General features: G+C 41.3%; 1 protein-coding gene across 2 annotated transcripts in view; it reads left to right on the forward strand.

Moving 5' to 3' along the window:
- Positions 1-26,458, forward strand: part of SUGCT (succinyl-CoA:glutarate-CoA transferase) — a 473,401-nt gene that overhangs the window by 98,368 nt on the left and 348,575 nt on the right. For both annotated transcript variants that reach the window (XM_030551395.1, XM_030551396.1), the window contains exon 9: positions 6,587-6,682. In XM_030551395.1, coding sequence (XP_030407255.1) covers positions 6,587-6,682 — 96 coding nt within the window. The remainder of the gene's footprint in view (positions 1-6,586; positions 6,683-26,458) is intronic.

Genomic DNA, 26,458 nt, shown 5'->3' on the forward strand with positions numbered 1-26,458 from the left:
AGGTAGGCTAGGAAATAATGGTCTTAATCTTCAAGGGAAGGGGCTGGTGTCTGACACTCGGAGGAGGAGAGCTGGGGGCGAGGACTCTGGATTCCTAGGTTTCCAGCTGGGCTCTAGTTGTTCGAGGGGGTGGGGAGCAGACGGAGACTAAGGCTCCGGACTCCTGGGTTCTGCCCTCAGTACCAGAGGGGAGTGGGATCCAGTGACCTGGGGTGGAGAAAGAGGCTCGACCCAGCTGTTCCCAGGGTCCAGCAGGCGGCGAGCCGCAGCCTCGGACTTGGGTTTGGGCTGTGGAACATGGCCTGCCCCAGTACAGAGCCGAGCTCATCCCGGCACCGGGGCTCCAACCCCGGGGCAGCCTGAGTCCAGGAAGCGGGGCCGGCTGTGCTTGGGGCGGGTGGGCGCATGGCGCAGCTGGGACCCAGGACCCTTCCCCACTTACAGGCCTCGCGGGTGCTGCAACTCCTGTGGGGCTGGGTTCCTCTTCCTGCCCCTGCCGGTGGGTCCACTTTCAGGGCTGCTCAGACTCCACAGACACCAGGTAGCAGTATGGACAGCCGGAAACACAACCTCCCGCCAGAAGTGACGGAGGTCAGGAAAGCATGTGCAAATGCCAGTGGGAGGGGCGCAGAAGAGCGGGCCGGGCAAGGCAGGGCAGGGCAGGATTTTTAATGGCACGTTGCTGCCTGCTGGGGTCCCAGCCGCTGGCCCCGCTCAGCCTGCTGCTGGCCTGGGTTTCGCAGCAGGCTGAGCAGAGCCGGTGGCCAGGACCCTGGCAGGCAGCAGCATCCCATTATAAATCTGCTCGCATGCCATCTTTGGCATGCGTGCCATAGGTTGCCAATCCCTGCCCTACACTGTGGCCCTTGTGCCCCAACCCCTGCACTCCCTGCCTGTGCCCAGGTGGGGAAACTGATGTGGATGCATAGAGCGGCTGGCATTGCTGTTTGCCCCCATCCTCTCCAGTGCTGCTCCTTCCAAGGGGGCTGTGAGGTGGGGAGTGAGAAGCGATGTCAGGGCTCCTTGCATCCTGCTTACTTCCCCCATCTGGGCTGTGTATGGGGAGGACAGCAGAGCAGCAGCTCCTGATGTTCGCCTCACAGCATAGCCCAAGTGGGGAAAGTGACCTGGATGCACGGACTGCTTGATGTTGCTGCTTGCTCCCTCCCTCCAAGCCCCCTGGAGGGGGGGTGCGGAAGAATGTTGGGGGGGGAACAGTATCTGTGCATTGCCGCTTGCCCCTCCCCACCTCCATTCCTCTGTCAGGAGGAAGTAGGCAGAAATCTGGGCACCTCCCAACCCCTGTGGCACTTCTCTGCCAACCAGGAGTAGTTTCTGACTTCTGACCTCTTGACCATGGTGCCTCTGGGCAGTTACTCGGGTGGCCCACCCCTAAGGTCGGCCCTGACACCTGTCAGGGATGGTCTGGGTTTACTTGATCCTGCCTCAGCACAGGGAGCTGGAATTGATGGCCTCTCAAGGTCCCTTCTAGCCCCACGTTTCTATGATTCTAAGAGAGGAGTAGCTTTTAAGTCTAATTAATTAGTTAAAGATGTATGATTGAACTACCAAAGTGGCTAGGAGCTCACCCAGTTAAACACTTCACATTTGTTATATAAAACATAAAGCACTGAAGAGCTAAATTGGATGTGTTCTAAGCCAGTGTTGTTTGTACAATCATGAAACTTTCAACTGGGATTTTCAAAGGGGCCTGGGGGAGTTAGGTGTCCAATTCATATTGAAAGTCAATGGGAGATGAGCACCTAACTCCCATAGGTCCCATTTGAAAATCCCAATCTCGAGTAATTCAAGCCCTGATTCAGCAAAGTATTTGGGCATTTGTGCAACTTTAACCCTAAAAGTAATTTATCGACTTAAGTGGGATTATTCATGTGTTAAAAATTATGCATGTGCTTAAGTATCTTGGTGAATCACGGCCTTAGCTGGCGTGAGGGCAACGTCTAGTTCCAAGTGCATTGAGGCTCTGCTAAGCTGCACAGGGTTCCTGCCTTTCCCTTGGACTCGTTACCTGTTGTTGCTGACACAAACGTCTTTGCCCAGCAGCTTTGATGGTGGAGATCCATTCAGTACTGAGGAAGTTTGTCAATAATCCTTCTTGTCTTTCAGATTTATTTTCCTTCTCCATTGTAGTGAGCACAAGTGCCTGTGGACATGTATGAGTGTGAATTTCCTAGTGCTAGAACAGTTGTATTCATCTGTTAGGATCATAGAATTGTAGGTCCGGAAGGGATCTCGAGAGATCTTCTAGTCCAGTTCCCTGCACTTTTGGCAGGGCTAAGTATTATTTAGACCAGTGGTTCTCAAAACCAGTCAGCTGCTTGTTCAGGGAAAGCTCATGGCGGGCTGGGCCGGTTTGTTTACCTGCCGCGTCCGCAGGTTCAGCTGATTGCGGCTCTCACTGGCTGCGGTTCGCCGCTCCAGGCCAGTGTGGGCTGTGGGAAGCAGCATGGGCCGAGGGATGTGCTGGCCGCCCTTCCGGCAACCCCCATTGGCCTGGAGCAGCGATCGGCCGAACCTGCGGATGCAGCAGGTAAACAAACCGGCCTGGCCTGCCAGGGGATTTCCCTGAACAGGCGGCGGACCGGCTTTGAGAACCACTGATTTAGACCATCCCTGACAAGTGTTTGTCTAACCTGCTCTTAAAAATCTCCAGTGATGGAGATTCCACAACCCCCCAAGGTAATTTATTCCAGTTCTTAACTACCCTGACTGTTAGGAAGTTTTTCCTAATGTCGAACCTAAACTGCCCTTGCTGCAATTTAAGCCCATTACTTCTTGTCCTATCCTCAGAGGTTAATGAGAATAATTTACCTCCTTCCTGCTTGTAACAACCCTTTATGTACCTGAAAACTGTTATCATGTCCCATCTGTCTTCTTTTCTCCAGACTAAACAAATCCAATTTTTTCAGTCTTCCCCATAGATCATGTTTTCTAGACCTTTAATCATTTTTATTGCTCTTCTCTGGACTTTATTCAGTTTGTCCACATCTTTCCTGAAATGTGGCACCCAGAACTGGACACAGTATTCCAGTTATGGCCTAATCAGTGCAGAGTAGAGCAGAAGAATTATTTCATGTCTTGCTTACAACACTCCTGCTAATACATCCCAGAATGATGTTTGCTTTTTTTGCAACAGTGTTACACTGTTGACTCATATTTAGCTTGTGATCCACTATGACCCCCAGATCCCTTTCTACTGTACTCTTCCCTCGGCAGTCATTTCACATTTTGTATGTGTACAACTGATCGTTCCCTGCTAAGTGGAGTACTTTGCATTTGTCCTTATTGAATTTCATACTATTTACTTCAGACCATTTCTTCAGTTTGTCCAGATCATTTTGAATTTTAATTCTATGCTTCAAAGCTCTTGCAACCCCTCCCAGCTTGGTATCGTCCAAAGACTTTATAAGTGTACTCTCTATGCCATTATCTAAATCCTTGATGAAGGTATTGAACAGAACTTGACCCAGAAATGACCCCTGCGGGACATCACTCATTATGCCCTTCTAGCTTGACTGTGCACCACTGATAACTAGTCTCAGGGAATTGTTTTTCAACCAGTTATGCACCCGTCTTATAGTAGCTCCATATAGGTTGTATTTCCCTAGTTTGTTTATGAGATGGTCATGCAAGACAGTATCGAAAACCTTACTAAAGTCAAGTATACCACATCTATACTGCTTCGCTCCTACCCACAAGGCTCCTATCCCTGTCAAAAAAAAGCTATTAGGTTGGTTTGACATGATTTATTCTTGACAAATCTATGTTGATTGTTACTTATCACCTTATTATCTTCTAGTTATTTTGCAAACTGGTTGCTTAATTATTATCTTTCTAGATGCAGAAGTTAAACTGACTGATCTGTAATTGCCCGGGTTGTCCTTATTCCCCTTTTTATAGTTTGGCACTCTATTTGCCCTTTTCTGGTCCTTTGGAATCTCTCCTGTTTTCCATGACTTTTCAGAGATAATTGCTAATGGCTCAGATCTCTCCTCAGTCAGCTCCTTGAATATTCTAGGATGCATTTCATCAGGTCCTGGTGACTTGAAGACGTCTAACTTGTCTAAGTCATTTTAAACTTGTTCTTTCCCTATTTTAGCCTCTGATCTTACCTCATTTTCACTGACATTCACTATGTTAAAAGCCAGTTGCTACTAACCTGTAAAGGGTGACTGGGAAAAATTGGAAGACACTGTAAATTTTTTTAAAAGCGCTGTCTCTCTCTTTTGTAACTTCCGATACTTGAAAAATATTTGTTCTATGAAACTGATATTAGGGGTGAGGGGGAATTGAAATCCTGGCCCATTAAAGTCAAAAGCAGAATCCTCAATGCCTTCAGCAGGGCCAGAATTTAACCCACAATGTCCTATGTAGAATTCAACAAAATAGTTTCCAGAGGGAAATGTTAGTCCTGTGAGAAGTTGTGTGTGTGTGTGTGTGTGTGTAAAATAAATCTTGGTTGCAAGCTTAATTGTCGTGGCCCGTATTATACATCTCACCTACAACTGAAATGCAGACACCTCTCGGGGTGAAACACTGCAAAAGTCTAACTTTGTACCATAACAGAACAAAATACTTTGGGACAGGAATAAGGCAAGAATTCCATAATCATTTGCAGTTTTAGGTGTGATTTTGCTACGGAAATTGGAAAATGTCCAGGATACTGGGGCTGAAATACCTACTTTTCACAAGTCCTCAGAACATTGGTTTTATGTCTCATCCAAAAGACACTTGTAACAACACAGTGTTTCTTCACATGTTGCTGGGATATGAGTTGTGAACCAGAGGGAGGAGTACCACCTACTGAATCACCAGTGTTTAATTCATGCATCACCTAGGTTTTCCATGGGGGAAGAGGGTGTCCCCTGTTGAAGTACTGCTAGGTTTTGGTTACCTTTTAGATGTGTCGAGGTCACAATCAGATATAGTACGTTGCAGCTGAAATCTAGTTATGGTATCCTTTCTGGACAGCACATGGATAATAAAAACACAGTATTTTAGAAAATGTATAGAAATTGTATTGTATTTGTAGCTGGATTTATGTGGGTGACCAAAGCTTTTTGATGGGTAACTGAACACTCAGCCAGTTTATATTTTCCTGTGTTTTCTGCTGGGCTGCATTATGAACGAATTAGGACTGCATGTCTCGCCTAGGCTGCAATTTCACCATTCTGTTGCTTCTCTCTTTAAATATAAAAGGACAAATACTAGCTGTCCTTTCAGTGTGTGTGGGAAAAGAGGCAACTAGAAGAATAACTGTGGAGAGAGTTGTGGCATCTTGCTTCCAGGCGCTCTATAATTCATGGTATTGCATAACATTATATTGGTGGAGCTTGAGGTAAATACCATGGGCTATGTACTTTAGTGCAGATTATACAAATTCATTTGCAACCCCTTTACACACCCTTCCTGTTACTTCTCTTAGCTGTAATTTGTATGCGTAGTTGCAGAGGGCTCATTGTCATTGGAATACAGACTCAAAATATCTATCGCCATTTTGAAAACAGTGTTAATTTGCACACATCTGGGGAAGAAATCTGAAGAAAATCTGAATTTGGCCCAAAGAATATTATGCTCTATTGTCTAAAATAAACAGTTGCTGTTAAAATGACTCATTAGTAGTAATTTAAAGAGCATTTTTTGAAAAAGTTAGTCTAAAATTACATAGCCTTCACATTACCTTGATGAAAGTAATGTTCTAACGTATTGTTTGGATTGCAGACATATAGTTACAAACTTAATAGTCACATCCTGCATTCTTCCAATTAGTGTCAAATCTGCCACTAATTGCAAGAGAACCTCTGATTTTCAGGCATGACCACATCATAGATGTTAACCTTCTCCCCCTTCCCAACTAAAATACACATTTGATGTTATAAAGTGCAGATTACTTTCAGATTCACCCCCCCAGGCTCTAGTCACTAAAATTAGCATGCCATATTTTTCAACTTTCTCTTTGAGTAACAACTTGATAAATCTCCTCATCATCCGATGGCAAATGATTTATTGAGGTTTGCTGCATAATTAATATTACAGCTCATGTGGTGAGTGGTAGAATCCTGAAATATCTTCTGTGGCTTAGCCTGTATAGTAGAAGGAGAAGGTTGGGGAAGAGAAAAGGATAATCCTGTGATAGGGGAAGGATAGTTTTGTGACTTAAGCATAGGAATGAGAGTCAGAAAATGTGGGTTTTGTTCCCAGCTCCGTCACTGTTTCCTGTCTGGCTTTGGGCAAGTCATTGCAGCTTTCTTTGCCTCAGTTGATCATGCTGTAAAATAGTCATAATACTTCCTGACCTTACAGGGTTGTGTGATGCTTAGTTTGCCCAGGCTTTTATATTATTTTGAAGTGCTATAGAAGTGCCAACTGTTGTTGATTAGAATTAGTGGACACTGGTTACTTTGCCTGTTCATTGACTAGCACTTACTCACACAAGTCATACTATTGGATATATGGAGTCTATAAGAAATGTGAATTAAAGTAAGATGACAGTTGTCTGACAGGCTGAAAATGCCAGGAAAGTTTGATGTCTCCCTGAATATTTGTCCTTTATCTCTTCTTGCAGGTTGCATGTCTTACCCATATAGCAGCTAATTACCTTAATTGCAAAATGGAAGGAAAGCGGTGGGGTACTGCTCATGGCAGTATTGTTCCTTATCAGGTAAGCAGATAACAGAAGATGTGTTTTGTGCTTGTAATCTGTGGTTTTGTATAATATGGTATTGGGAAATGATTTACTCTTGCTGTGACCTACAGTACTCTGTAATGCATCAGCATCTGGCTAGAACAAGGCTTTGTTGTTCATTTTAGATTTTGCATATTTCTTCATCAGTGGTAGATTAGTTAACAGGACACTAAAAAAGATCAAAGGTGTTTGCTGAAATTATACGACTTTAAAGCGTGATTGTTTTTCACCCGAGAGAGGCACTGAGTACAGCTATTTAAAAGAAAAAAAAAGATGATTTGTATTGCATGCTAATTATTGAACCAAACTTTATCACCACTGAATGCCAGTATCTTTTCCTTGTGACTCTGTTTGAGTGATATGAATGGGTTAGGGTGGTCCAAAGGTCCCACAACATTTGGGTAGCTTCCACTGACTTTGCTAACAGCTTCTCTTATCGTGTGTATGTTTTGAGGGGGTGGAAGAAGAGGAATAAAAGCCCATGTGAGACATTTTTTTTTATTAGGAGTTCAGAAGCTGCTGGTATTTTGCTAGTGGTTGAAGATACTTGGAATAACATGATGCTATTTACATAAATGACCACACTCTGATCTTTTTAAGAATTGCATCGGTCCAGTGCTGAGAACTCTGCCAGTAATCACAGAATAACCATTTGGTTCAGATCATTTACTTATCTTGGTGGCAGTACTATTGTGAAGATCAGCACTTAAATTTAATAAAAAGGATCTGCTGTCTGGGAACAAATTCTGTGTTTAAAGTGTGACTATAGATACACTGAGTGCTTGTGTGGGTTTGAATGGTAAGCTTTTCCCTGCACTCATCCACTGCAAATTGAAAATTTAAAAATAGAAATACAGGGATTTTTTTTAATGGATAAATCAACCTATCTATATATCAGTGCAGCATTAGTACATCCATCTGTATTTTATAGAGCTAGGCCAAAACGGTAACTTTTGATCCAACCTCTTCTGAACTTCAGTTCATTTTGCTATGTGTTGGGTTAAACCTCATCGATACTGGGGAGTGTAACTACCACCCTTCATTTAGGTTAGCTGTAAGAAGCCAATAAGCTCCTTTAGGTAACCAGGTAGCTGAAATAGTAGAGGCCTCCATTCTCAAAGACGGGCATATATCACAGCCTAAAACAAAGGCATATGCAAGGCAAAGATGCGTGGAGAGGTTTTGCTGGCTATTGTGAAGGTGGTATGTCTGTGAGAGGAATGGTAGAAAGAGCAGAGATGCTGAGAGACAAGGTAGCATCAGATGCAGCCTGAACGAGCACTGGGAGCATGGCCCTGAGAAAAGCTAAGAGAGGGAGCTTTTGGGTAGAGTTCTGGTAAAACTGGGCTTGGAGCCATGAGGAAAGAAATGCTCTTTTGTTCTTTGATTTCTTTTGTGTTCAGGAAAACAGGACTTTGTACATTCTTTTAAAATAAAAAGTATTGCATCAAAGAAATACCTGACTCCATCATCGTTTTCTCCTCCTAACTGGAAAAAAACCTGCAAAACCCAAGCTACTCGGGTTCAAGGGGGTAGCAGTTAAAAACAAAACCCCAATCCAAACGACACTGGGTTTACTTAAGTAAAACCAAAACCTGACTACCTAAAACATTTTCTTTACCCTCCTGAGCTAGGATACTTGGATCCATTCACTTAGTTTTGCTCTTTCTTTTGCACAACCAAAACCTAACTGAAATCTTGAAAAAGAAACACACAAACATGGCTGCATAGCATAAAGACTTAAGGAAAGTTTCATTACCCCTCTTCACTTATGGCACAGAGTTAATGTATTTAGGATGCAGTGATCATAGGATAAATATAGATTTTGTTTAAATCTAGCCTAAAATGTTAGTGGAAGAGTTATATTCTGGTCTACTTTCAATTTTTAAAAAGTATTTGGGGAATGTTCTTGTGGATTGACTGTATAATTATAAATAATATTATAATATTATAAGAAATCTTAATTTAATTAGAGTTCTCTATTTTTTGAGCTAGTAATTTATGGTGGGAGTGCTGTGGTTTTATAGTGCTTTGGATGGATCATCTGCTAACTTTCCATTAGTGAACAATTATGAGGATTTTTACTTTCTAGAAAGTATGAGAAGAGGTAGCCTTGTTAGTCTGGATCCGTAAAAGCAGCAAAGAATCCTGTGGCACCTTATAGACTAACAGACGTTTTGGAGCATGAGCTTTCGTGGGTGAATACCCACTTCATCAGATGCAGCTTTCACCCACGAAAGCTCATGCTCCAAAATGTCTGTTAGTCTATAAGGTGCCACAGGATTCTTTGCTACTTTCTAGAACTTTCCTTTGCATTTATATGGCTCCTTCCATCCAAGGATTTCAAAGTGCTTTAGAAATATTGATTAATTATGCTTCTGAGCACTGCTGTGAGGTAAATTTTATTGCATATTATTTACAGATGGATACCCTGAGACACAGGGAGGTTAAGTGACCAGATTACACAGGTAATTAGAACAGAGCTTGGAGTAGAATGCCAGAACCTGGATTTTTGGTTCCCAATCTTAACTATTAGAAATATTGCCTTTCACTTCCTAGAATAATATGCAAAGTTTTGAAATGTTAATCCTTCCAGAGAAAGCTAATTAAATATAACTTGGTCAAATAATAAAAAGCCCATTTCAGAAAATTTCATTCTGTTTCAGAAAATCTGTTTTGTTTTTTTTTCCTTGGGACAGTAGACTTTTTAAAAAATTTGGCATATATGAGTCTTCAAACAGGCAGTAAATTACAAGTTTGAAGTGATGTGGAATTTGCTACAGTACTTTAAAAATGTCAAAATGTTGTTAAATCATGGCAGATTAGGTAACCTTGGGAGTCTCTCTTTCAACAGATGTTGAGGATTTAAAAAAGCCAAAATGTAAACAATTTACAACATCTGCATCTCTATGCGTGACAGAATTCTGACCACAGTCACATCACAGTATTGACCAAAGCAAGCAGTATTTAATTAGAACATTTGAACATGCATGTAATTAGCAAGTGTACTTTTATTAATTGATGCCTGTGTATTCTAGGGCTTCTTCGATGAATGCATTCAGCTGTGTGTATCAAGTGTCGTCTTGATTCCTGTTTCATTAACCTGAAATCTCATGATTTTGGCCAGGGTATTCTTTGTCAGTGGTTTATTTATTTCTATGTACAGGGCCAAATTTTACTCTTGAGTATGCCTGTGCAATCCTACTTCATTCAGAAGGGTGCTGAATTGTAACCCAGGCCATAATTTGACCCCACATGTGTTGTTTAAAAAAAAAAAACCTTTCCCAGTTATAGTATATGAACAGACAAAATTGTGTTATAATGTATGGTCTTCTATTCTAATTCTCAAACACAAGGTTGTTATACATTTCTTCATAGTTCAGTTCAATACAATTGAATGATTCACTCATTAACGACAGTGCTCATTAGCATACACAAAAATTATATCTGGGAGCTAAAGAAGTGAGAGGCTTAGCTTTTCTCTTCTAAGCATGTTTTATCATTAGGAGTAGTTTGATTGGGAAATATCTGGTAGGTCTTGATGGGTATAATATAGGAAATAGAGGTGAAAAGGAAAGGCATGCTACGTTAAATTTCAGAGCATTAACTCACACGCCTCTCTTCAGCCACTATTGAGATTTGGATGTTGATAGAAATGCTCCTGTAGTTCAAAAGGCAAAATGGTCTCTATTAAGGACAAGATAGTTCAGGCAGTGAGAGGTTTTTAAAACCACAGGTACCCCCAAAGCTGCAAATAAAGGACCCAGTCCTCACATGATTTGACCCACAGGTTTTTAGAGCCTTACAAGAAATCATGTCTGTCTTCTGAATGATTAACTTAATTTGTTTGTTTTCATTTACTAAAGGGGGAGCAAAGGTGTTGGGAGGTAGGAAATATCAGCTGGATTTTTTTTTAAAGTTGTATGTTTAAAACAATGTATATCATTTTTGAAAATTTTTCTTAAGGTTCAAAAATCATTTTTATCTAATGAAACTATGCTTACATTTTACATTTCTTGTTGTGAATAAAGAATCGTTTCATGTTTTTTACTTATAAACATTTGTATTAATTATCAGCGAGGTAGAAAAGTGGGTGGCATCCAAAATTTGCTCTCTTCCTGGACTTCTTTTTTCTTCTGTGGGTTTTTGTTCATTTGTTTTAAACGTCCTGTTAAAAATAAGCTATCATATAGCAAGAGCTATAACATTTTTGAAGTCCCAGTTCCCAGATTGGGCCACAAAACTGTAACAAAACAGAGGGCAAGAACGTTACCACTTTTTCTGAGTGGACATTGGTCAGTCTAGATGGGATTTTACTTGCATAATTTGCACAGACAACAAGTGACCAATACAAGTGCACAGTTTGAGGGCAAACACATGTTGCCTTAAGATTTCTCAGTTATTCTGTCCCTTTTGAGACCAGTCTGAGTATCTAAGCTCCATCTTGCTTGCTTGCTGTCCACCAGCGTCTTTATGGAATGGCTGTCTGAGCTCCTCTTCTGCTAACGGTCCCTCTCAAGGTGCCAGTGAGGCTCTCAATTATCTTTGTTTAAATACTGATTTTATAATGCTAATCTGGAACCCTGGTCTCTCCACAGCTATTGAAGTGACAATATTGAAGACAAAAATTAAGATAATGACCAAGCTTATGGCACTGCCAACACTCCAGTATTAGTATAAAGCCAGGAGACAATCCAAATAATAATCAGACTCTTCATTTGCTGCCCCTTGATCCTCTTTAACAGCTTGCAAAATGAGGTGCATTTTGCAGTGTACCAGGAAGACTAAAAAATGCAGACTCTATTGGACCAAGGAGGGAAGTGAATTCAAAAGATCCTAGGGCCCTTCCTGGGGAATGCTTTGCCATGAGCCCTCTCCTGTTTAAACTGATGGAGTTCCAATTTGAACACCTTCATTGATCAGGACTGCAATAATATTTTATGGAGGGAAACTGTCTCTCAGGTGAGCAAGTTCTAAGCCAGTGGTAGGCAACCTGCGGCCCATCAGGATAATCTGATTGTGAGCTGCGAGACACTTTGCTGACAGTACCATCTGCAGTCACGACCCCTTGCAAATCACAGTGGCCGCAGTTCACCATTCCCGACCAAAGGGAGCTGCGGGAAGCGGCAGCCAGCTCATCCCTATGGCCTTCTGCGTCCCACAGCTCCCATTGGCTGGGAATGGGAGCCACTGGGAGCTGCAGGAGGCTGTGCCTGTGGACGGTCAATGTCAGCAAAATGTTTCGCAGTTCACAATCAGATTACCCTGATGGGCCCACCAATCTTCTAAGCTGTTGACGCTTTTATATGTTAAAGCCAAAACCTCAAATTCTATCCTGACACACTTAGTGGCAACCAGTGCAGTTTCGGGGGCACTGATGTGATGTGTTCCCTGAATGAAGCAAATTTCAATATTTAGGCAGTTGCATTCTGCACTAGCTTCAGTTTCCAAATTGTTTCACCATGTAGTATCATTATTATTACACCTCTACCTCGATATAACGCGGTCCTCAGGAGCCAAAAAATCTTACTGCTTTATAGGTGAAACCACGTTTTATTGAACTTGCTTTGATCTGCCGGAGTGTGCAGCCCCGCCCCACCCTCCTGGAGCACTGCTTTACTGCTTTATATCCGAATTTGTGTTATATCAGGTCGCGTTATATCGGGGTAGAGGCGTATTATTATTATTATTATCTTTTGTTACCATAGCACCTTGAAACTCTAGCTATGGACCAGGACCCCATTTTGCTAGGCACTGTACAAACAGAAAATAAAAAGACAGTGCTTGCCTCAAAGAGCTTACAATCTAAGAATAAGACAAGAGACAATTATGGATACAGACAGACCAATGTGGGAGTACAAGGAAGTAGGTCAGTGAGTTAGACAGTCATATAGCCTCCTGATGTAGCATCAGCATTACGGTGATCTAATGTCAGAGTGGCAAACAAGTTGCTAACTGTAGCAATGGCTGTATCCAAAAAGAAAAGGCACACTCTTCTAGGCAATATCAGATGGAAATGTGCTTTCAACCACACATGTTACCAGAGTAGCCAGGAGTAACCAAGGACCTTAATAAGGCACCCAGATTTTGAATTTTTGTTGAAATGTGTGAACTTTCTCCCCCAGTCAAGGTGATAAGATTTTTGCCGGTTCCAGCTGCTTTACCTAACCAATAATATTACCTCAGTCTTGTCTGGATTACACCTCAGATGCAGCCTGCCACTGGGTCATTTGTTCCAAAGCACCTGCCAGGACAGATATGATGGAGATCTAGAGAAGCATAATATAAGTATTTAAATGACCCCTTTTAGCATACTTGTCAGCACTCCAATGGACCAGTGGCTACTCTAACTCTAACACTCATAGCACTTTGGCTAAAATCCTTGTGCATAGAGAAACTTTCAGTGAAAAATAGGCTAATTGTTCATGCCTTTATTGGTAAATGTCTCTGGAGCACCATTTGACTAAGTCCTTAAAGATCTCCCAAAGAATTTAAAAAACAAACAAACAAAAGAAATAACCCTTCACTACCAGATCTTATTTCCATCCCAAACCTGTCTTTAGATATCGTTATGTTTTCATTGTACAAACCAGAAAGAAGAGCGGTTTTTCATTGCTACAAGGCAAGGGAATCAGTAAGAATATGTGTACAGTGAAGTGTAAGTCCAGGGTTTGACCTCCGGCTCAGGCCTAACCATCCTTCTGTCTACACACAAATTGTGCTAATGTAGAGGTTGGACCCAGGATCCCACTGAGGTGGAGGGTCCATGTCTGAGTCCAGCTGGGACCCAGGGTTCAAGCCCTATTGCATTGCAGTGTAGATGCAGCCTTGCTGGCTTCATGCTCTGGGAGTCCATCAAAAGTATTCCACAGTCCCGTGGGCTGGCTTTTTTTGGCACCTGGACAGTCAAATTTTCCCACACTGAACTATGAACAAAGGACTAGAGCAGCCACATTTTGAGATGGCACTAGGAAGTCTGGGTTATGGGTGGTTGGACTTGGGCCCACATAATGCAGTGTAGATGGTGGAAACCCATGTTGGGTCCCAAGGTTCAACAATTCCTAACCTGGGGTTACGAGAGTGCAGATGCTCAAGCCCTAAGTTAATAAACCCACAGTCTGCTGACTTAAGTTTTACTCACCCTGGTCTTACCCTGCAGTCTAGACATACCATTAGAAGCCAGGGTTGCAGGGTGCTGTCAACACATATAGAGACAATTGCAATCCCTTCATAGAATCATAGAAAATTAGGGTTGGAAGAGGCCTCAGGAGGTCATATAGTCCAACCGCCTGCTCAAAGCAGGACCAACCCCAACTAAGTCATCCCAGCAAAAGCTTTGTAAAGCCAGTCCTTAAAAACCTCTAAGGATGGAGATTCCACCGGCTTCCTAGGTAACCTATTCCAGTGCTTCACCACCCTCCTAGTGAAACAATGTTTCCTAATATCCAACCTAGACCTCCTCTATTGCAACTTGAGACCATTGCTCCTTGTTCTGTCATCTGCCACCACTGAGAACAGCCAAGCTCCATCGTCTTTGGAACCACCCTACAGGTAGTTGAAAGCAGCTATCAAATCCCCCTTCATTCTTCTCTTCTGCAGACTAAATAAGCCCAGTTCCCTCAGCCTCTCCTCATAAGTCATGTGCCCCAGCCCCCTAAGAATTTTTGTTACCCTCTGCTGGATTCTTTCCAATTTGTCCACAGCCTTTTTGTAGTGTAGGGCCCAAACTGAACACAGTACTCCAGATGTGGCCTCATCAGTGCCGAATAGAGGGGAATAATCCCTTGATCTGCTGGCAGGACTAGCTCTAGGTTTTGCTGCTCCAAGCAAGAAAAAAAAAAAGGGCTGCCCCGAAAGGGCTGGAATGCCACCCTGTGAGAAATGCCGCCCCAAGCACATGCTTGGAATGCTGGTGCCTAGAGCCGGCCCTGTCTGCTGGCAGTGCTCCTAGTAATGCAGCCCAATATGCTGTTAGCCTTCTTGGCAACCAGGGCACACTGTTGACTCATATCCAGCTTCTCATCCACTGTAATCCCCAGGTCCTTTTCTGCAGAACTGCCACTTAGCCAGTTGGTCCTCAGTCTGTAGCAGTGCATGGGATTCTTCTGTCCTAAGTGCAGGACTCTGCACTTGTCCTTGTTGAAGAACCTCATCAGATTTCTTTTGGCCTAATCCTCCAATTTGTCTAGGTCACTTTGGACCCGATCCCTACACTCCAGCATACCAACCTCTCCCCCCAGCTTAGTGTCATCTGTGAACTTGCTGAGAGTGCAGTCTGTCCCTTCATGCAGATCATTAATGAAGATGTTCAACAAAACTGGCCCCAGGACAGACCCTTGGGGCACTCCACTTGATACAGCTGCCAACTAGACATTGAACCATTGGTCACTACCCTTTGTTAATCAGTAAACACAGTTTCACTTTTAAATCCAGAGGAGCATTCTCTTTTTAGTTTGTTGTTTAAGATCCATTTTTCGCAAGCAGTTACTACATAGATTTCCTCCAATTTCCCTTTACTCCATATTGTTCATTCATCTGTCTTTCTACATAGTTGCAGTCAAGCAGCTCCTTACGATGCTGCCAGTAAGATCATTTACCTTAGATGGAAGAGTCATAGGACCTTTTCAATCTATATCAATTTTCAGAGCACTCTGAATGCTCCCACCCATTGTGTCAGCCTCAGGATGTTCCATCTGCCTTAGGTTTGGTCAGTTATTTTGTCTGTTGTTTCACAGAACTACTTGCCCTTTATGGATCTGAAAGCTATTTTTTTGTGCATTCTGATCACTCTTCAAGACCAAAATTATTAATATTTCTATTGCAGTAACATTCAGAGGCCCCAGTTAGGGATTGGAGCTCCATTGTGCTAGGCATTGTAAACACCCCAAAAAAAAGAGTCCCTGCCCCAAAGAGCTCACAATCTAAGTATATTTTGAGAGACAACAGATGGATACAACAAACAGATGGAAGGTGCACAAAGATAACAATGAGACTATTATGATCAGCATAATAAGCAGCTGTCGCCATATACCAGCCATCTAATGAACAGCATGCCTACATTTTCCTTGGCAACTGCATCTCCGGTTCTGTGCTATGGAATGTCCCCAACTCAGAGAGTTTACAAAACTCACGTCAATTGTACTGTAGTCGCACTCCACAAGAAACAGGGATCAAAGTAATCCTCTACTTCATTGACTTGCTTGTTGGGGCAGTTCTCTCCAGAAGGTGCACACAGCTAAATCTATGTCAGACCCCTCCCTAGAACTTTATCTGAAGATCTGTTTTTTGCACTTGGCATGGCTTGCCTCTGTAAGCAGGACAACCAAAGTAATGTCAACCATTCAGAAATTTCAAACTGTGCAGCACGGCTTGCTTCACCAGAGAATGCAGCCATGCAGCTGTTTTCTATTCTGCTTTGAGCTGGTCATCTCTGGGTTCACTTCCATCCTGTGACCCTACCGTTTTTACTACTTTGAGCCAGAATCAGAAAAGACCAGAACTTAGACAATCTGATAAGTTTCCTTCTTTGGGTAAAGTTTTCTTCCTTTTGGTGGTTCTGGGCATTCATTCTGTTAAAGGGCACCTCTTTTTCAGATCCTCAGTGGACTATTCTAACAAAAGATGTGACTTGGTATGGTACGAATAGAATTTGTCAGAGGAATTTGTCTAAGTTCTACCTAGAGTCAAAGCAACATGTAAGTGTTCTAGATCTAGGAAACACAAGAAAAGTCCTCTTAGTTGTACAGGGCTTCTCTTAGGCAACCTTGTGCTAGTCTAGATAGTTATTCAGTTGCATGCTATTTAAACTACCAGTGGAGACCAATGGTCCTTCATTCCTCTTCAAATGTTCTTCTGGGCAGTGAAAAACCTCACTGCTCTTAGAGCTGCCCATTTCCCATTAAAAATAAATTTTAGGCTCAGATGGACTGAGTACAAACTTTGTTCCCCTAGGAAAATGTGGTCTCTTAACCATGGTTATTTCAGTCCCTAATGAACAGGTTGAGTATCCTCAACATACGTGTTTCCTCTCATTCTGTGAATGCTCAGCTTCCCAGGTTTTGCTCCAGATACTTCAGTTGCCTAGATTGTCCTCTTGATTTGCAGGTACCAGGGTCTTTTTATTCTTTTTCTATCCCCTTTCTTAGAGGCTGGTCAGAAAGATAAAAGATACAAAGGCATAACACATCCTCCTGGATTCTGCATGACTAAGAAGGATCTCATTTGCAGACTTGATGTAATTTTGCATAGAAATAAGGGTCCTTTTGGGGGTATCCAGTTGTATAACTGTGTCATTCTTTCATCAAGATATTCAGATCCTTACCCTGATTATTTGCGTGTAAAATTTGACTACAAAAGGATTTCAGATATTCATTGAGATCCTCTTAATATCTAGAATTGAAATCCTGGCCCCATTGAAGTAAATATCCTAAAACTCGTTCTTCTGTACACATCAGCTATTATGCGATCTGCAAGATAATCCAACTGTGGTATAAGAAATCACCTAAGTCTGCAAAAGATTCCTCCCAGGAAAATAGTAGGTATTTTTTTCATCCATGCTTTGACTGAAGGCACTGTTAGCAGTGCTCAAAGGCAAAACGTCCTGGGAGAAGGAAGGGGATCATCCTGCAGCATGGTGTGGTTAGCGCATATTGGTCAAACAATTTTTAGTAAAAGTTAAACCTCTTGTTACGTAAATGATCCATACCCAAAAGCTGAATCTAGGAGTTACAGAAATTTCCCAGAGAAAGAACTTTACCTCCGAGATGGAGGAGGGATGATCACAAAGTTTCTGTGTGGTCCTTATACAGGCTTGTGTAGATATTCTAGAGCAGGGGTCGGCAGCCTTTCGGAAGTGGTGTGTCGTGTCTTCATTTATTCACTCTAATTTAAGGTTTGCATGCCAGTAATACATTTTAAAACTTTTTAGAAGGTCTCTTTCTATAAATCTATAATGTATAACTAAACTATTGTTGAATGTAAAGTAAATAAGGTTTCAGAATGTTTAAGAAGCTTCATTTAAAATTAAATTAAAATGCAGAGCCCCCCGGACGGGTGGCCAGGACCCGGGCAGTGTGAGTGCCACTGAAAATCAGCTTGCGTGCCGCCTTCGGCACCCATGCCACAGGTTGCCTACCCCTGTTCTAGAGCAAACTCACAGCAGTTGCAGCTGGTGGCAGAACCTCCCATCTCTTCTTGAGAAGTAATCTCACCATGGTGTGTATAGAGGTTGTTACAACCTGCCCTAGTACCCCTCTCTACTGATGCCAATCTGTTGCAAGTGAACCCCTTCAAGGAGTCCCACATGCTTCCAAGTGAATTGGGTCTGCATAGTGTCTAGTCACATTTTAGCTCTGGTAGTGTGACCAGGTGTTCGGTTTTCGACCCAGTCAAAAAGGAATCCTGGCAGCTCTGGTCAGCACCACTGACTGGGCCATTAACTGTCTGGTTGGCGGTGCAGCACAGCGGGACTGGCAGGGTCCCTGCTAGCTGCTGTGCCGCACGGCTCCTGGGAAGCTGTCGGCATGTCCGGCTCCTAGGCTTGGGGCGGCTGGTGTGGTGTCTGTGTGTTGCTCTATCACCATTTCCAAGTGCTGAGAACGGAGCTGCACCCCCAACTCGTTCACTAGTAATTGCAGAAGAGCCAATGTATAATACATTTCTCCCCACCTTTGTCTAGCTACATTATAATCTCTTTGTTGCAGACTCTCTCTTTACATGTGTATGTCCAGCATCTACCATCCTGGAGCCCTGATCTTAATTGGGGTGTCTAGGCACTAAACAGCAATTGTAATAATAAATAATGTGGACGTATATGTGTTAGTGCATGCTAGATGTGTACACATGAATACACGTGTGTATCTGCATTTAGGTGTGGAAGTCAGTTTCTTACTGATTTATTTATATAGATATATGCACAGGTGTACAGTTGTGTGGTTGTGCACTATGGATTTGTATTCGTGCTTCAGGAGTGGGCCTTTAATGGACGCATTGCAGCTGTGATAATGTGTGGTCCTAATGCCCCACATAAAATTACTAGGGCTGTCAAGCAGTTAAAAAAATGAATCGTGATTAATCGCACTGTTAATAATAGAATACCATTTATTTAAGTATTTTTGAGTGATTTCTACATTTTTAAATATATTGATTTCAATTACAACATAGAATACAAAGTGTACAATGCTCATTTTATATTTTATTTTTTATTACAAATATTTGCACTGTAAAAAACAAAAGAAATAGTATATTTCAATTCACCTAATACAAGTACTGTAGTGCAATCTCTTTATAATGAAAAGGAACTTACAAATGTAGGATTATGTATAAAAAATAACTGCTTTCAAAAATAAAACAATGTAAAACTTTAGACCCTATAAATTCACTCAGTCGTACTTCAGCCAATCGTTCAAACAGATAAGTTTGGTTACAATTTGCAGGAGATAATGCTGCCCACCTCTTGTTTACAATGTCATCTGAAAGTGAGAACAGGCATTCACATGGCACTGTTGTAGCTGGCATTGCAAGATATTTACGTGCCAGATTCGCTAAAGATTCATATGTCCCTTCATGCTTCAACCAACATTCCGGAAGACGTGTCCATGCTGATGATGGGTTCTGCTCGATAATGATCCAAAGCAGAGCGGACCGATGCATGTTCATTTTCATCATCTGAGTCAGATGCCACCAGCAGAAGGTTGATTTTCTTTTTTGGTGGTTCAGGTTCTGTAGTTTCTGTATCGACATGTTGCTTTTTTAATACATCCCAAAGCATGCTCCACACCCCATCTGGCCCAGGTTTTGGAAGGCACTTCAAATTCCTAAACCTTGGGTCAAGTGCAGTGTCTATTCTTAGAAATCTCACATTGGTACCTTCTTTGCGTTTTGTTAAATCTGCTGTGAAAGTGTTCTTAAAACAAACGTGCTGAGTCATCATCTGAGACTGTTATAACATGAAATATATGGCAGAATGTGGGTAAAACAGGAGACATACAGTTCTCCCCTAAGGAGTTCAGTCACAAATTTAATTAACTCACTTTTTTTAACGAGTGTCATCAGCATGGAAGCATGTCCTCTGGAATAATGGCCAAAGCATGAAGGGGCATATGAATATTTAGCATATCTGGCACGTAAATACCTTGCAACACCAGCTACAAAAGTGCCATGTGAATGCCTGTTCTCACTTTTATGTGATGTAAATAAGAAGCAGTCAGCAGTATCACCTATAAATGTAAACAAACTTGTTTGTCTTAACAGTTGGCTAAACAAAAAGTAGGACTGAGTGGACTTGTAGGCTTTGAAGTTTTACACTGTTTTGTTTTTGAGTGCAGTTATGTAACAAAAATAATTTACATTTGTAAGTTACACTTTCATGATAAAGAGATTGAACTACAGTACTTGTATGAGGTGAAAAGTGAACACTGTACACTTAGTATTCTGTGTTGTAATAGAAATATATTTCAATTTATTTGAAAATGTAGAAAAATATCCAAAAATATTTAATAAATTTCAATTGGTATTCTATTGTTTAACAGTGCAATTAATCGTGATTAATTTTTTAATCACAGTTAATCGTGGTTACAAAAAATTGGAAGAGGAGAAGGAAAGAATCCTTTGTGAAAACCTTTGTGAAATTTTCTTTTTTTTTAAATTACCCTGTTTGACTATTTTGCTTTCAGCTCCAGCGTCCTGTGGCAAATAAAACCTGAAATTAGCATAGTGCATCTGTCAAAACAATAAATATGCCTATTTGGGCTTTGCAGTGAAAATGAGCATGAGTGTGTAGGTGGGGGAGAGCAAGCGACGGAGGGAGAAGGGATAGAGTGAGCAGGAGTGGGGCTTTAGGAGGGGGCAGGGCAAGGGTGTTCAATTTCCTGGGATTAGAAAGTTGGCAACCCTAACCTCTGGATCTATAGGCAACATCCCTGGTCTAGAACCTCTTGTCTGATTCCCTTCCTTGCAACATGGGACTCTGCAGTCCAAACACCCTAGACTCTGAAACCAGTGCTTCAGACTCCCGAATCACTTTCATATACTCCCCTACAGTTTTCCTGAGGTTGCGGGCTCTCTGGGCTTCTGCTTTAACTCCTTTGGGGATGATGTGTAGGTAAGTAAGGAATACAGGTTTAACAAAGGATTTTCTTGACCACAGAAATTTTACTCTGGGAAAGCACTTGAGAGTTACAGACCCTTGAAAAATAACATAGTCTCGAGTCTTCCCCTCTGCATGTCTGACCTCACCCCTTCTTTGAGTCTGAGGTTTGTCAGCATTTCAAGCTGTGTAGAGTGCCTCCTGCCCTCTGTCTCCTGCACATCCTGCTTACAAGTGATGATGCTCCCTCAGAGCAAACGCCTCCTTTTATATTGTAAGTGGTATATCATTCATGGTTCATCCACATTGTTCCATCAGTAGAGTGAAGGACAGGGTTTATATTGTGTCGCCCCACATGCACACACCCACGGAAGAAGGCCACGTGCTTGGCTTGCAAATCTGACGATCTTGGAGCTCTCCCAGATGCACAGGGCCCTGAGCAACCACATCAGTTTAAGGCCCCCCCCATTGCTCTCCCCAGCTCCATGATATAGGTATATATACATAAAATCACTTCATTTTGGATTCCTCTCATGATTGTGGCGAGTTTTGGTGGAATGGGCTGGTGCACATCCCGTTGACCCTGGCCCTTCCTACATGTGGTCCTCTGGACTCATGGAGGAATCTCTGCAGTGACTAGGGGATGGGATTCTGGGAAGAGAATACTGCTGCAGATGTGGCTGACCCTCCTCTGCTTGTAGGCAGAGGGGAACAAATCCATGCACAGATCATCCCCTCCATGTGCAGCTCAACAGAGTCCTTTAATGGCTTAAAGTTCCTTATCAGATTTCTTGTTATGGTACGTGTAACCAGTGAGAAATGAGAGAGTTCTGATATTTTGTTATCCCTTCTTTTGACACGAGGGCCCTGTTGCCCTTCTGTTGAGTGGTAACACGTGTGCGGGGCCTTGTAAGTAAGTAACAGCAACACAGCATGTCCTCCTAAGAGTCAAATCTTGCTCAAACGCTAGGAGAAAAGAACTTGGAAGAATACTAGTGAATAAAATAAAGATGAGATACTGAAATGAATATGAACTGATGCATCTCAAAGACTAAGAACACACACAGTAGTGGAAACATTTTTTTTATTATGTTCAGTTTTGATAATAAGAATGTAAGGAGCTGGTAACACTGTGATTTGTGGCCAATATCTCTCCATTTTACAGCTAGAGAGGAATGGTAGATGTCTGCATAGTGATACTGAGTTTGTCTGAAAGGAAAAAATTAAAATAATAATGAATAATAACAGGAAAATTTGCTCTGATCTCAGTTTAATTGTTGTTCACGTGCTTGTTTTCTGAGCACGAAGACAGAAAAGTTTGTCTAGAAGCTCTTAATAGTTATGAAAAGGTCTGTCCACTAGATGTCATTCATGTAATCTAGTAATGTTGCAGCATGTATTTGAGCTGCTGTTTAGGCTGAATGATGTAAATTATCAGAATTATAAGCTACTTTTTCATATAAATGCTATACAGTCTATATGGCATTTTGCAAAGTAACATCCTGTTATTCTCTGTGTGTATTTTTTTTTGTCTAATAAACTTCTTTTCTTTTAATGTTTTTACCTGTAAATACCCTGTTGCTTGAGCTCACTGGTTATATAACTGCATCAAAATGTACTCTGTATATCCTCTAATTTTACTGGTGGCAACTGAGTGTAGAAACAGAGACAGTTCATCTGTACAGTGACTATCAAGCACAGCATGAAGGCCAAATTATCCTGTAATTAATATCTACCATTCATTTCTAAACTCTTCATACTTCTTAAGAGAGGTTTTTTTAAAAAGTGGCATGCATTACCATTTAGAAAAAACATGAAAAATTCCATAAATTTACAGAAATAATCACTACCACTATAAGGGCCTTATAATTGCATCCATGCTAGGAGCTTGTAATATATCGGTGTATATATAGCACTTATAAAGGTGTTAAGCAATTTGAGTTTGAGTAACAACAGGAGCTAAAACTCTAACCTAGGCATACCCCTAGAGCTGGATCCTCACCTTGTGTAAATTGTTATAGCAGTTGAGGTCAGAGGAGCTAATACACTTTACTTTAGCTGAGGATCTGGACCCTGTTAGTTTAGATGCAGTTTTAACAGCTTTGCCAGGAGGCAGCATAGGGTCAACCCCAACCAACTAACATGACTGTCAAGGTAAACTGCGTCTAAGCATAGTGGTGGGTGGTGTTTCTAACTGGTTAGCTAACTTGATTTTTTTTTTTAAAGTCTCTTCCTAGTCTAGACATTTCTGATGTGCCCTAACTTTTTAGAGCTTGCTATTGGAGAGAACTTAGTATTGCAAGACCTGAGAAAGAACAACAAAATTGTTAGGAAAGGGAGACAGCCTTATTTTAAAAAAAATAAAAATTCCTTAAAAAACTTAAATTTGAATCTAATCCATAGTTGTTTGGGAGTTAACTCCTCTTGTGTTTTCGCATACACAGCTTACACTGGTATAAAATATGTTGAGGCAATGTTACCTAGTGAATAGAATACTGCACTGGAAGACATGGGTTCTATTCCTGACTCTTTCACTAGCTTGCCAGGTGGTGTTTGGTAAGTCAAGTCACTGCTCTGTGCCTCAGTTTTCCCATCCATAAAATGGGGACAATGATACTGACTGCCTTTGTAAAGTGCTGTGAGAGCTACTAGTGAAAAACACTAGATAAAAGCTAGATTTTTTCATTATAAAATAATAGTAGTCTTACTCCACCATAGGTATATTCACATTAGAATGGGATCATTAAGGAACCCCTCAGGTGAGCTACAAAGGGGAAAGAAATAGTTTGTGTCTCTTTGTTTCTTTAAACCGTATAAAGAAAGCCTGAAAGATTTTTGTCACCATAAAGGGTTTTTTTTCCTGCCCTTTAAAAAAAAATAATTAAAAATCCAGGTTCTATTGACATTGAAAGACTTTATGGTGACTGGAAAACTGTGAAATGAGGACACCCTGAGAGTCAGGAGACTGAACACAGAGCCCTTGAGAGAGGATGGGATTTTTTTAGTCAAATTAGAAAACCTTTTTTGTTTATAACAAATTGACTCCAGAGCATAATGCATATTTGGGATGTTTTTGTTAAATACCCCTCCATCTTCAGTGAATATATGAGACTTACACATCTCTGAGACACCCAAGAGGTCCTCCAGCAAAATTATGGAAGACCAGGCTTGATATTCATGGTGTTTCTGAGGTTAAAAAACATAACAGGTTCCTTTTAAAAAACAAAAACAACCCCCCCAGTCCTTTTAAGTATATCATAAATAAAAATGGGCATAAACTCAACCTTTAATTGGCTCTCCGTTGTAATGGTTCTGTAATGAATTGTTATTCAATCTCATTCTGAATTGTAACAATCCTCTGCTATGTATATTAGCCACAATATAAACAAACAACAAGGTGATCTAGTGTTAGGTAGAGAAGCATCAGCTGAGTTGTAATGCATTTTCAAATGTAGCATCAAGATGAGGAATATAAAATATTATGCATGCAAAAGTCATCCTGTCTGATAATATTTCATACAAATAGAGAGAATTCTTCTGACCTTGTCAAATTTATCCTTGGGCAGAGTGGTTATGATAGTGATTACAGAGTTCTGGCCATGAATAATAATTTTAACAAAACAACCTTTTCTTTTTGTAGTATACAAGTAATTAAATTTGCTCTTTGAGGAAGCATGCTGCCTTTTAATTTTGTACAGTGCCTGGCACAGTGGAGCCTGATTCTGATCTAGCACCTTTAAGCTCTACTGGAAGACAAATAATACATAATAAGGAATTATATTTTTTTCTTTGTACACCCCGTTTCTTTCTGTAATATAAGATTGTATTATTTTAAAATGATAGGATTTGATTTGGTGCTTTTCTTATATAAAGACAACTCAGTTTAAGTTCGCATCCTTGTCAAATGAAGTTGAGGGGGAACGTTAAAATTATAATAGCATTTCTATGTGAATCATGAAAGACTGAAGTTTATTCACTGTATATAATGATGTGTGTGTGTGTGTGTGTGTGTGTGTAAATGAGAGAGAGAGAGAGTGAGAGAGAGAGAGAAAATCTAGTCAGGAAGCCAAATTTACATTCTGCAACAATTTGAGTTTTTGGAAATCAGTTTCATGACCGCTATTCACTGGTGTATAGCTGTGAAACTGACAAAAATTATGTCACTTTCAGTCAACTTGGATGGAAATTTACTGATGGAACATTTTTCCATCAAAAAATGCTGATTTGGCAAAATCTTGTACATCTCTGAGAGCTGAAAAGGAGAGGAACTAAAGAGACAGGAAGAGATGGTTTTGTGGTTAAGGGACTGGACTGGAATTCAGGAGATATTGGCTCAAATCCCATATCTATTCCAGACTCTGTGTGACCTTGGGTAAGTCACTGGACTGTGTGATGTTGGGTAAGTCACTTTAGTTTCTCTTTATGCCTTAACTTTCCATCTGCTAATTGGGGCTAATAATTCCATTCTCTTACCTTAGCCTATCTTGTCTGTTTAGATTCTAAGATCTTCAGGACAGGGACTATACTGATCCACTTGTACAATGCCCCACACAGTGGAGCCTGTAAGCACTATTTTAATACAAATAATAAGAAATTATTACAGTAATACCTCTGTGAGACAGTTCTCGGGATACCCAGGACTATGAGTCACCTTATTACTCTCCACCCCAGCATGAGGGAGTCTTGCTTGTGCTTAACTGGGTGCCAGCTCCTTGACACCACCAGCCTGTTGGCCACCCATACACTCTGGCCTCTGTCAGCCCTTACTTTGCTTTGCAGGTTAACAATAGATATACTCCAGTCCCCAAGCCCCTTTGAACCATTTTCCTGTAGAGTCCAGTTTCCTATCCACTGAACAATCACAAAAGTACCAGTTTGCTGTTCCCAGAGGAACAGCATACACATGAGCTTGTATGATTTAACTCAGGATCAGCAACTTGCTTAATATCACAGCACTTAGATATATTTTTAGTGAAAACCAGAATAAGTTTGTTATCAAAGGTTCAAGTGGTAGCGAGTAAGAATATTGGAAACAAATGACTACATGCAAAACAAAATCACAACATGCTTTCTAGAGACTAAATTTAACTATCAGTTTAACTTCCTTCCTAAAGAAGTTTATCTCACTCCCAAAGTCCTCTGCAGTATATCAGCCAAAATTGGCTGAGGTCCCATGAATGTAAACACATTGCCCATTTACTTTAAGAAATTGTCATCTTTGCTTTCAACTTATACTCTCCAAAAGCTCATTGTCTGTACTCAGAGATAGGATAACCACCCATGGCTTATTTTTCCTGTGTGCTGCTTCCCTGTTAACTTCACATCTCTTTGTTGACTTCATATGGAAATAGGCATCCAGTGTGTTAGCTTACAGTCCTTAACCTCCCAACAGGGAGACAGATGAATAAATATATCTTATCTGACAGAAAACCTGTTTTTTCACTACTTTTGGCGACTCACCCCTTCACGCAGACACCGAGAGCGTATTTTCAGTATATATACCTAGCTCTTTACATAGTACTTGTACAAACATTGCACAATGATATTAATGAGCACTGTGACCCCAGCTTTCATGTAAGACCTCATGTGACATTCTTTGGTGAACCAGAATGTCCATACCAGTATCAGGACATTGCTATCTGGTATAAAGGGGTTATTGAGTCAGA

The sequence above is a fragment of the Gopherus evgoodei genome, chromosome 2 (assembly GCF_007399415.2).
Source record: "Gopherus evgoodei ecotype Sinaloan lineage chromosome 2, rGopEvg1_v1.p, whole genome shotgun sequence".
Lineage (NCBI taxonomy): Eukaryota > Metazoa > Chordata > Testudines > Testudinidae > Gopherus > Gopherus evgoodei.